Source organism: Haplochromis burtoni, unplaced genomic scaffold, assembly GCF_018398535.1.
Source record: "Haplochromis burtoni strain Fernald_Lab_line unplaced genomic scaffold, NCSU_Asbu1 Contig_68, whole genome shotgun sequence".
Classification (NCBI taxonomy): Eukaryota; Metazoa; Chordata; class Actinopteri; order Cichliformes; family Cichlidae; genus Haplochromis; species Haplochromis burtoni.
This window is the reverse complement of record NW_024582429.1, coordinates 1,001,053-1,013,139: the sequence shown is the minus strand read 5'-3', so window position 1 is coordinate 1,013,139 and position 12,087 is coordinate 1,001,053. Positions and strand designations below refer to the sequence as shown.

Here is a 12,087-nt window from a genome sequence, read left to right as displayed (position 1 = left end):
TAGTGGATTCTGATAGTTTGATACTAGTTTCAGGACAAACTCTAATAATTAGCCATGATTATGATTTTTTTTCTTAAATTGGTCAATATATATAAAAACTTGTATGAGTCTGTTTAAGAAAAAAAAGGCTAAAGGGCTAGGTTGGATAAGAAGAAGAAAGACCTGGACCCAGGTAAGAAGCAGAGAGGTAGAAAATGGATGGATGGATGGAGAAGCATATATATATATATATATATATATATATATATATATATATATATATATATCTTACTTAGTGTATTGTCTGTCTTTGTTACTGTTTATACTGAAGCACTGTAACCAAAATAATTTCCCCTAGGGATCTATAAAGTATTCTGATTCTGATTCTGATTCTGATATAAATCTAAAGAAGTGAGGTACTGTTTATTGCAGGGTGTTAGAATGTTTACTCAGGCTACATACAGCCCAACCTGATGTTATCAGTGAACAGTCATAATGATAAAAGATTATGGAGTGATATGCCATTATTTCTCTTTCATTCATTTACATCGCTTACACAGTATGCCCTTTATCAGCTGATAAACTCAAGGCGTAACAAAACAAACAAAGCAAACCTTCGGGCAGGCAATCAACGCGTTTTATTTTGAAACGCACCGCCGGATTCACCAGCTTTCCCCGATGGTTTCTATCTTCGCTCTGCAGTCAGAGGCGCATGAAACAGTCCCGCTAGAATGAGGATGGCAGTGCGGCTGGCAGCTCCTAACCTGACGACTCTACGGTGCGGCAGTTCTCATGAATGGGAGTCAGATTCCAGCCCGGAGAGTCCGCTGTGAGCTTCAACACTGAGCGAGAACAAACAACATTCACTTTTAATTAGATTAGTCTGGTTAAATAATTCATCAGCTCATAGACAAGCAGAGGGACACTTTGCAAACTTTGCCACATGGAAAACGGCTCTGAGGTAACGAAGCTTTCTTCTTTATTTCCCACCTAAAACAGGCTATCTGCACTAAATTTACTACACATTAAAAACATATATCGTGACCAGCTGAAGCCAGGCTGTGTTGCTGCTTGTTGCTATAGCTGAACTGGATTTGGTTATTTGCTAAGATTTTATAGATTTACTTTTAACTTTATAAATCCTCATTTTTTGTTACCCCAATAAACAAACTTTCATGTTTACCACTAAGAAAGCCTGCAAGAGTTAGTTTGGAGAGTTCCCCACTCTTCACATTTTCTTGTTGTTTAAAAGTCCTGTGGCTTCACAGCTTGCAGCTTTCCCTCCTCCAGTATCCTCCCTTCTTTAAATGGTCCAGAGCCACAAACTACACTTAATTTCTTCAGTCTGTCCCGATGCTGGTCATTTTCATTTCAGCTGTGTATGAATAATAGATCAGTCACTTTACAGGAACTTTGTGTACTGCTGAACTAAAGGGTTAGGGTTTGACATTTATATGATTTTTGTCCTCTATTTTTTTTTAATTTTTAAGAGAAGACGACTCAAATCAAGAAAATATTTAATCACAAAAATATTAAACAAGATTCATAAATAAGAGTGGGGGGACATACTGGTTACAGTTACACTGCTTCTGCCATGAGTAAATCATTTACAGTTATTCAAATTTATAAATTCTTTATATAAAACAAATTTTAAAAGCTTTTGTTTGAGGGAAAAATACATTTCTTGACTTGAAGTAACAGAAATACACAGATCTGTGCTCTCTTTTCTGTTTGTTTTGTTTCATTGTTTGTGGATAGTAAAGATTTTGACATGTGTGCTGATGTACACAGAAGTTTCTTCTTCATTTATGCGGTGACCCCGCTCTAAGGACTTTTAGATACTAAAATCCATACAGTGTGAGACATCAGATACCAGCAGATACCAAACGCAGCGTCTAAATTTAATGCTGGACATTAAATGGCTTTCTTCATCTTGATAAAGTTGTTTTCCTGGAGGAAAACAGGGAAGGTGATGAGATTTTATTATCTTGTGTTTTTCAGTGTCATTACACAGTTAAACCAAACGGGTCTCCACTCTGTTGGGAAGTAGTTTTGGTGGTAAAATGGTGCTGCTTCTGTATTATTTTGAAATAGTGAGACCCAAAGTATTGGCTGCAGAAGACACAATCCTGGCTGTAGGTGTAGCACTGACCATTGGGCGAGGAAATTCTGCTCATGTTTAGAAACTTGATTAAATAATTTCAATTTCAAACATCTGGACTGATAAAGTCCCAGCAAGTCTTTTCTACCCACTTATTGTGACTCAGCTTTCCATGCAGCAGGCGTGTGTGTGGAGGCGGGGTGAGCGCTTGTGAAGATGTTTGTGATTTCGAAGCTCCTTGCATTTCATGGAGCAGTTTGTAATGTCATATCCTGCGCTCTCCAGGGAATGTCTCAGCTCGTGCTGGGACGAGTGGTCCGGCGTCATTCTCCTCTGACTGGGTCAGGAGGAGGCGGCTGGGATTGTGCAAAGAGGTTACATGGGTTTATTAAAGCAGCATGTGGTCAGGAGGGGGGAGTTGTGAAATGTGTTGAATTATAATAAAAAGCTTCTGCCAGAGTTTCTTTTGCTGTTTACAGTGTTGAGCAACACGTTTGAGCACTTTCACTGCTTCTTTCTCCACAGACTGGGAGATCCTGATCACAGGGAAAAGATCAATAACGAGGAACCATCTGTGGTCTGTTAACAGAAGACTGCTGGATCCTGAAATGCCAGAAGACACTAGCAAGGAGGCCATGAGAACACCAGCGACACCAGAGAAGGCCAACAACGCCGAGCGCCCTGCTGTCGCCATGACAGCCCTAAACATCCCCCTAGTTAATGAAGTGCAGCTGACCGCAGCCACCGGCGGGGCAGAGCTCTCCTGCTATCGCTGCACAATCCCGTTTGGTGTGGTAGTGCTCATTGCAGGCATCGTGGTCACCGCGGTCGCTTACAGCTTTAATTCGCACGGCTCCACCATCTCCTATTTTGGCCTGGTGCTCCTCTCTGCAGGACTCTTGCTTTTAGCGTCCAGTGCCATCTGTTGGAAGGTGCGGCTGGAGAGGAAGAAGGAGAGGCGGCGGGAGAGCCAAACGGCCTTGGTTGCAAACCAGAGGAGCATTTTCACTTGAAGCTGCAGTTTAAACAACGCAGCTCCAGGTTTTCTGAGTCTGAAAAGGCCTGATCTCGACACGGTTTGATGAAGAACCAGCTGAAGGCAGATGTTGTCCAGAATGTTTCTTCAGTTTCCGACCTGTAAAAGCTCCGACTCTCAAGGCTCAGAATTCAAAGCTTTACAGACATTATGAGGGATTTATTTGTCAAACAGACGTGGAGCATCTGGTAAGCTGGGAACACAGCCAGAAGGAATGTATCACAATTAAGATGAATTACCACTGTGCGGAGTGGCGTAGAGGAAGTCTCCCATTAATCGGCTGTTGGATGTGCTGCCTTTGATTGCAGCAGGAAGGACTGTGGTTTGAAAAAGTCCAGAACAATGACTCTCGCCTCATTTGCTAGGCTTCAACTTGCAAATATCTGTTTAGAAAGTCTCATCTTGCAGGAAATGGGGAGAAATGACCTGCTTTTGAAGTATGGTACGTTATAATGGCTGAGAAGGACTATTAAATTTTGAATATGCATCCTCTTAAACCACTTTGATCCTACATATTCATCATATTATGTAATACATTTCTTTAAAAAAAATAATGCAAAGATACATCCACATTTTATGTAGCAATACTTAATGTGGACAACTACATTTTTACTGTCTATAGCTCATATTGTGTAAAATTAAACTAGCAGCTTTGTTTTAGCGTAATCATTTGCATGTATTCATTGTTATCACATGATCATGATGTTTAATAAAATCATTTTATCAAGCATGTTGTTAGTGTCGCAACTGGACAGAATTAATTTAGTTTTGTCTTGTTTTGTTGTACGTATTGAAAGGAAAGACTGTATATAAAAGATGGGTGTAGCCATGTCACCCATTGGTTTGAAATTTGAAGAGCTAACATAAGTGTTTTAGCTACGATGTTGGGTTTGTGGAGCCACGAGTGACCGTATTTAGACCAAAGGGGGGAGTGCAGCGCTAGCAAAAATGGTTAGCTAGCTGCATCCAAAAATTCTGACTGCATCACACATACAGACACACCTGCTAAATAAAAGATTAATAAAATACTAGCATTTCACCAAGTGAAACTGGACCATAGACTTCTTGTCCAGTTCAGTGACTCAAATTAGCAGAGGAAATGCTTAGCAGATAGCTAGGCTATTAGCCACAGCACCTACATTTAAGCAAGTTATTTAAAAAATAAATATACCACCCACCATAAAGTTTTTATAAAGAGAGAAATCATCCATAAAGCCCCCAAAATGTCCCCAAAATGCTGCAGTTTTGTTTTTTAGGGTTTTTATTTCCACTCGCTTTGTTTCTTAGCCCCAAACACTGTAGCCACTTTAGCTTAGCAGAAAAATGTGAAACTGCTAGCCTGTGTGTGTCCAGATTATCAGTGTTCTAAAGTGTTCTAAGTGTTCTAAAACCCATTGAGTGACATTTAATTAAATATAATATGTAAAGCTTATTTTTCATTTGCTAAGATCACCAGGTTTTTGGTAACATGTGTATGCATGGATCAAACACTTAGCAAAGTGCTAATACAACATTAGTAATGTTGATTAGGGACACGAGGTTTTGGTCCACCTTTAGACACAGTGAGCTCAGCTTAATCCTCTATTTGCAGTTCTTCTAAAATTTTAACTACACACAAAAGTCACCCACCGTCACCTGGGGCATATTCAGTATACAAACAGTGTGGGTCTTTTTGCTACAGCTTGAATGACGTATATTAAAAATGGAGTAGCAACACTGCCTTATCCATCTAGCCATCGTGTCACCCCTCCACTTAACATTTTAACATCTTTGAACATGACGGACAGAACAGATGTAACTGAATCAGCAGCTAAACAAACTAGGAAACAGGTAAGGTCACAAATAACAGTATGTCAGTTTTCTCAGAGTTCTCTATAATACTACACAAAATATGTTTCCACCACCAAAGGAACGGACCACTGCTGGACAAAAAGATTCATATCACCTCCTAGGTGAATATGTATATCTGTTAGTAGAGGACTATTTTCTTAACCAAAAAGCTGACTGCCAAAATGATAACACACGTGATGAGAGTGAAATCAGTAAATTATTAAAAATGCATTAGGACAGAGATAATCGTTGAAACACATAACATTAATAAATATTCAAATTAAGATTATTTTAATATTGGTATTAAAAATGTGAGCAATAGGACAATTTTACTGTCAATATTCCCTGGTCACACAGTTATGCTCCAGTTTCCTGTCGCCTTACACTCATAGAGTGGATTAGTAAGTGTGACTGTTTCTTCAGGCTTGTTACATTCATAGGAAATGTGACTCTCAGAGGTTTGACGTCAGTGTTTGTATTTCTTAGAGACAGTTTATGAGTAGGAGAAGCGATGAGTTATTTTATTAACATTCAGTCATTGGCTTTCACTGCTGAGTTGGGGGAAATGTTTTGCCTCTCATGACGTACTTGGGTGTGCCTTTGAGTCTTCGCACAAATTTACTGCACATGTCTTCTGGTGACAAATCCAAAGCCAATGTATTCACTTGAGAATTTAGATTTCATTCAAAACACAGTCATCACGGCCTGCCCCGTTAAAATATCAACAACAAAGCAGAGGCTACGTTTTGGTTTATGTCAAGGAAGTACTCAGAACCTCTATGTAATTTAAATAAGAGGATGTAACTGCAAACAAGCAAATAAAAGTACTTTATGTAAAAAACAGCCACTGATACTGTATAACTACATTACTTTTACTCACATATTTATATAAACAGAGGATTTTACTGTTGTAGATCATTAAGGTGGAGTCATTCTTTTCCTATTTCACACTGGGCTGCAGCTAATAATCACTACTTTCATTATGGATGATCCTGATGACTACTGAATGCTCTGTAAACAATTGTAATTTGTAAAGATTTGTGGAAAAAAGAAGCTTGAAGACTAATTTTAAATGGTATAAAGCAAATCTTGTTAAATTCTAGTTCCTGTGTGAACTAAACTCTTGGATAGATTAATCTATGGCAATAATTTGGATTTTATAAACTCCAAAAAAATCTTAATTTGTAGGTAAATAAAAGTACAATTTTGTCCAATGGAGAGGAAATGAAACGTAACTCAAAGCATAAAAATACTTGAGTAAAAGCTGCTTTGTTGTACACCGCCACAAATGTCAAAAACATGCAGACCAACCTCAGTACTTTGTTCAGATATCGAGAGTTACAGATGCAAATAAAAACTTAACTTGATTATTTTGACATTTCTGTGACATTTCTTCTTTTTTTTAAATTAAAAAATAATATTTTTTATATTTCTATTCGTTAAGTAAAAAAGCTTTTAAGTTAATCAGCTTTGAAAATATGAGGCAATTTAGTTTTAGCTGAGTTACATTTCGGTGGATTTCCAGTTTACAGATTATTTGACATTACAAACTTGCAAATGTAAAAATAACATCAACTGACAAAGGAAGATGATTCTGATGGAAGTTGCAGAAAGTTAATTATTCTGGCAAATTTAAAAATCACAGTCAGCCTTTGCACCTAAACTCAAAGCAGTCGGAATCACTTTAGTAACAATTTAACACATAGCTTCTCTCTATTTGTTACTTTTTCCCACCACCATCATCATCACTTTATGTGTCTAAATATTGGCAGTTTTTCTTCTGCTGGACGACTAATTGAATGTTTCAGGACATAAATTCTCTAAAGTAAAAGGAAGTTGAGCGCTGTCGTCCGACCCCGTCAGGTTTAAAATAGCCTGGACATGGAAGTATATTTATAGGCAGCATTTGCGTTGCTATGCGTCCCCGTGACACCAGACACTACAACTAAATGGTTTCCTTGCGTCAGAGGAGAACCTACAACACACTTTGTCACTTTTGGGAGATCACCACCACACATGCAATCGGCTGAAGACGTGCACTTTATAGACTCCGAGATCAGCTCAGTAACACGTTAATGAGACACATGACACGGTGAGGCGTCTCCTCCTGCTTGTCAGGTTAGAGGAAGCCAGACTGAAGCTGGAAAAATGGGTGACTTGAGATGAAGTTTGACAGGTGCTCTCCCCCGGCGTCTTTAGCCTCGTTACACACTGCTGGCACCTCATGTAGGGACTGTGTGCGTCACTTTTTGTGCCTCACATAGTTGTCATTTCAATCAGTGCCACGCTGCTGCTGGGTTACTTTATCAATAAACTGAAAGAAGCCGGGGGCACGTAGTTTAAAACAACAGGAAAGAATTTCAAGAGTTCCAAAGGAGAATAGAAGCAAGAAAACGAGTGACGTAAAGAATTCAATTGGAAGGAAGGAATGAGTGAAGGAATGAAGGAAAGAAGGAAGGAAGGAAGGTAATCGGAAGAGGAAGAATTAAGAGGTCAATCAAGTATGGAAGTAAAAAATAAAGAAAAGTGACTAGCATGGAAAAAGTAGAAAGTGTTACAAATGAAAAGGAAGACTTGTGGAATGAATGTGTTCTCCTTCAGCCTCTTTCAACAAAGGAGAACAAGCTGCAGTGTTAAATTCCAGACTTCAAAACAACCGACTGCACATTGTTGAAAAAATTAAACATAACGAGCTCAGCATTACAGACATCCTGCTCCTTCCTGCTGCCTCTAATGAAACAGCTGTGCAGCCGGAGCGTGAAGAGGCTCGGACAGACCCGACCTGACAGCTCTCCGACTAGCTGACCGGACTCAAGTGACATTTGCTCATTTTCGATAACAACCTGAAAATTACAAAAATTTCTTTTGTTTGACTTGGTTCAGGTTGCCTGATGAGGGTGAAACAAGCACAGCACTGTTAATATCCGCTCCAAGAAAAGGCCAAAGTCAAGTTCTGCACTTATCGGAGCAATTTTAACCGGTTTTTCAGGTGTCCGGAGATGGAGATCCACTGGAATCTTTTGTTCTGCATATTTCTTCATCTTCCATCCCTGCAGCTCTCAGAGGTCCTGCACAGTGGTGCTTTGAGAGTAATGCTAACATCAGCATGCTAACACATAATTGCCATCTCAAATTGCATACTCTTCCATACTTACACTAACTATTTTGAGTGTATAAGTGGGTTCACATTGAGTACACAACAAGTGCAGTGATGATGTACCATAGATTATATAAAAGACGGACATAGCTTCCAGGTCGGAAAAAATGAAGCCAATGTGGAAGTGCCTTAAACCGATCCGAAGGCCACCAGAAGGTGATAGCTGTAGTTGCAAAAACACGTCTACGGGAAGGTGGCTGTCTTGCTTGACTCTGTAAACACTTTGCTGCTGAGTTTATGGGCTCAGTCGGTCAACTTCAAGTCTGTTTTGTAAATCTTGGTCATTCTGTGTATCAAATGAAAGATCATGTGTAACATGAAACTGCATGCTCATTGGTCAACCACTCCTCAGCCAATGAGCATGCACTTTCACAGTCAGACCTGCCCCTTCTTCATCACGTCCAAGTTTGTGCAACCAAGATGGAGAACGATGGCGATGCTCATCTCAAAACTTCATACAGGGACTTAAGAAACCAGTGGGTGACATCACAGCAGCTGTGCCCATCTTTAATACTGTTTGACTGTTGTATTCATAACAGTCACAAAGGTGTGCACACTCCTTAAATAGTTGTCATCTTTCCTCTGTGGTGTAAATGTTGGAGTTGCCAAACAACCTGCTTCTTAAAAGCAGTTTTGTGTTTCCAAGTCCGTCCATCTACTTGGTGTTGTGTTAGTTTGAACTGTTTTCTGTCTTCTTCCCGTGTGATCTCCATATGATGGTGATTGAAACCATGCTACATCTTCCCTACAGTAATGTGTTCATGTTAGCCACACCACAGCTCTGAAACAGTAGATCATTTATAGCTATCACACCTTCAATAAATCTCCAAATGTTGCTGTTATTATTTTCTGTTGCTTTTACATCCAAAACTATTGCAACACTCTAGATATTGTTAAAGAAGTTATTCAGGCACATCGTCTTTATCAACATCAGTTAGCTAGCGAATGCAACCAACTTGCCTGAACCTCATAAATTCTCCTTTTCACGGATGCCTGAATGTTTGAACTTTATTGTTACACCTGGGAGAACAGCCACGCTGGTCATTTTATTGGAGCTGAAAGAATTTAGATGGTTTTTACTCTCAGTGGGGCCTCAGTGCGTGTTTGCATTTGGGAGCTGAGGGAACATTTGGACCTGCAAATGGCTAAAGATGCCTTACCGAACATTTCAGCCATTAGTACATGGATGTTGCCAATGACAATTTGTTAGCTAACTTCAGCAGGTCAAAGTACATGTGCTGTGGTAATATTTGGTGTTACGCTAAAATAATAGCATGTGGAGAAAACCACTTGTTGGTGAAGCTGATCTGTGACTTCCCAGCTTCAACGCAAAGTTCACGTTGATCAGATCCAATGTAGTTAAACACACTGAGCTCAGCTTTGTAAAACCACTATGATGGTGCAAAGTTGAATAGCCTGAGCATAACCCGGGGCTAAATCCATCATCTTTTCCCTAATTAAACATTATAGCTTTGAGCTTTTGGGCACTTTTTAACTCTAGTTTAGAGAGTGTGTGTCAGAAACTCTGCACGACATGCTTTTTCTTCAGTCCTTTCATGTGCTGCCAGTGATTCTTGGAGTGTCTGAAGAGTTGGCTGCCCACAGTCCCAAAGGTGCTGCCGGATAGGTTCGCTCTCATTCTACCACATTATGAAGAAAAAGCTTTTCCTGACCATTTCCTCCAATTTTTACATTAAATCCCACTTCACCAGGACTCCTAGTGTCATTTCCAATAAAATCCAACCAAACGCAGCACTTTAACTGCAACACCAGCCATCCGGAGACGCGCTGTTCTGCGGCTCTGGATCTGTTTACATGGTTTTGGCTGATAGTTTTGGTTCTGTGTTAAAGTCATTGTTTTAGTTCCTGTATTCAGCATCACTAACTCCACGACTTATCCTGCAACAACAGAAAAGTTTGCAAGGTGAACATAAAATAACATTTAGCAACTAAAGAATAACGATTATATGCCAAAACATCGGTAATGAGCGTTACCGCGGAAAAAGGAAATGAAGACATTAAATTGATCTTTATCCGATGAATAGAAACGCACCTCCAGTTGGTTAGTAATGTTTCCTCTTGTCACCTTTTTAATATATTAATAAAATAACATTTTGAAAAACTGTGTGAACCTTGTGTACTCAAGGTCTAAAAATCCTAGAAACTGCAAGAAAAACTTGATAACACACTTGATGACAATACGCAGCTTTAAATAACCAAATGTAAAGTTTGTTAAGAAGTTAAATGCCCTGTGATGAAATCTTCCTGCTCTGCATCAAGAAAATAACAAAACTGACTCTTCTTTGCTCTGCTGAGCAACAGAAAGGACTGAGATGTACCTTGCAGAGTCCTTACGCATCCGCCTGATTAAACTGCTGAGCCAGCAAATCAATTGCCAGAACACTTTCTTTAATGCAGCTGCTTTTGTCCTCTGTTAGATTCTGATGTCCTGCTTCTTTATACACTTTTTATTTGAACCCACAGTTGAAGGTACTTTTTCCTCGTGGGGAGCAGGGTCGCACAATAGATCTGATTCATATGTGAAAGCGTCTCGTAAAGCATTTGATTTATGACTGCGCAGCATCTGAATCCTCTCTTGTGCAATGTTTGCGGTAAACAGCAGACGAGGACAAAAGTGAATGAACAAAAGGAGAGTCAACACCCTGCTCTCAAGCTCATCGTGCACCAAGAGTGATTGCATCCATATGGAAGGAGAAATTGTGACTGTTTGTTTGTCTTGAACTGGGTTAAGCTGTTTCTTTTCTTTTCTTTTCTACAGGCAGATTTTTGGCATTTCGTTAGGCTGAGCATACATGGCCATTATGTTTGTCTTTATTGTTCCTGATCAGCCCTGTCCACTTAAGGAAGTTTAGAAATTAAAGTTTGTTATTCAAAGATTTCCTCTAACTTAAATCACTTATCAGCCTGTTAGATATATGTCTGATCCGAGGACATTAATCTTATATTAACTGCATGATTGGACACATACTGTATAATGAGATTTAAAGAAAGCAAGAATAAGAACCGGTTAATTGTCAGAAGATAGCTTTTTTGTAATCCTGATGACCATTAAATGACCACAAAAACACGAGACTCCTCATTAAATCTGAAGTTTGCTGCAGCTGTTAACCTCTCGTTTCACAACAAGCCTCTCTAACCTGCGTCCAACGTCTCATGTCATTTTCACCTGTCGAACTTTGTAAATATTTACTGGCGAGACTGTGGCAGCACTGCAGAGGTGCTACAGTATCTGTCTGGAAGTTCTTCACTAAGAAACATATATACATATATAACATAACAAATTAACAACTTCACTCGTTGTGCAGCTGCAATGAAAAGGGAAATTAGCTCTAGGAAGCAGAGTTTTAGATTTTGCTCACAAGACATTTTATCACACGTGTGTGAGTGGACTGACTCACTTTTGGACTCAAATGGCCACTTCAGGAATCACGGTTTTTAGCACTCCTCTCTCTCAGTGGCTTGATGCTCCCAGTTTGCTGCTTGGTTGTGTGGAAACAAGATTTTTGATGCTGACTGAACAGTGTCCCCTTTACGTCAGCAGTTTCTATCAGATCTCTACGCCTTTGATTACAATGTAATGCAATGCTGTGCTTTAAAAACGTTTTAAAAAGTTACAATAAAATGATAGATATAATTTCCTAAATCTTTTTTGTTAAAAAACCTTTGAATTAGCGTGCCTGCAGATCATTCTTTGATTCAAATCTTTTTATCTTTTAAGTGTTTTGGCAAACGTAAACTGCCATTTCCCTCTTCTGTCAATGAAGTAAATAATTTGAATGGCTCGGGGAGGATATGGGAAGGTGTGTCTGTCGTGCCCGCAGAGGTCATTTAACAAACACGGTGATGTCATGGGAAGTAGCTTCTTCACAGCACTCAGTTTCCTTTTCATGTGAACAGCTGAGCTGCTTTGTGCAGCTGAAACTTTCCTGCCTGGGCCTCATAAAGCTGATATACCCCCCCCCC

At 39.5% G+C, this 12,087-nt stretch overlaps 1 protein-coding gene across 2 annotated transcripts; it reads left to right on the top strand.

Annotated features, from left to right (window-relative positions):
- Nucleotides 1–688: 688 nt before the first annotated feature.
- Nucleotides 689–4,525, top strand: tmem100a (transmembrane protein 100a). Of its 2 annotated transcripts, none has more exons than XM_005924167.3 (2): nucleotides 689–940; nucleotides 2,606–4,523. In XM_005924167.3, exon 2 carries the CDS (start codon nucleotides 2,689–2,691, stop codon nucleotides 3,091–3,093), a length of 405 nt encoding a protein of 134 aa, XP_005924229.1. In that variant the 5' UTR covers nucleotides 689–940; nucleotides 2,606–2,688; the 3' UTR covers nucleotides 3,094–4,523. The 2 variants fall into 2 exon arrangements, with proteins under 2 accessions (XP_005924229.1, XP_005924230.1); XM_005924168.3 differs by lacking the exon at nucleotides 689–940 and adding an exon at nucleotides 955–2,454 and having other exon boundaries at nucleotides 2,606–4,525.
- Nucleotides 4,526–12,087: the final 7,562 nt, after the last annotated feature.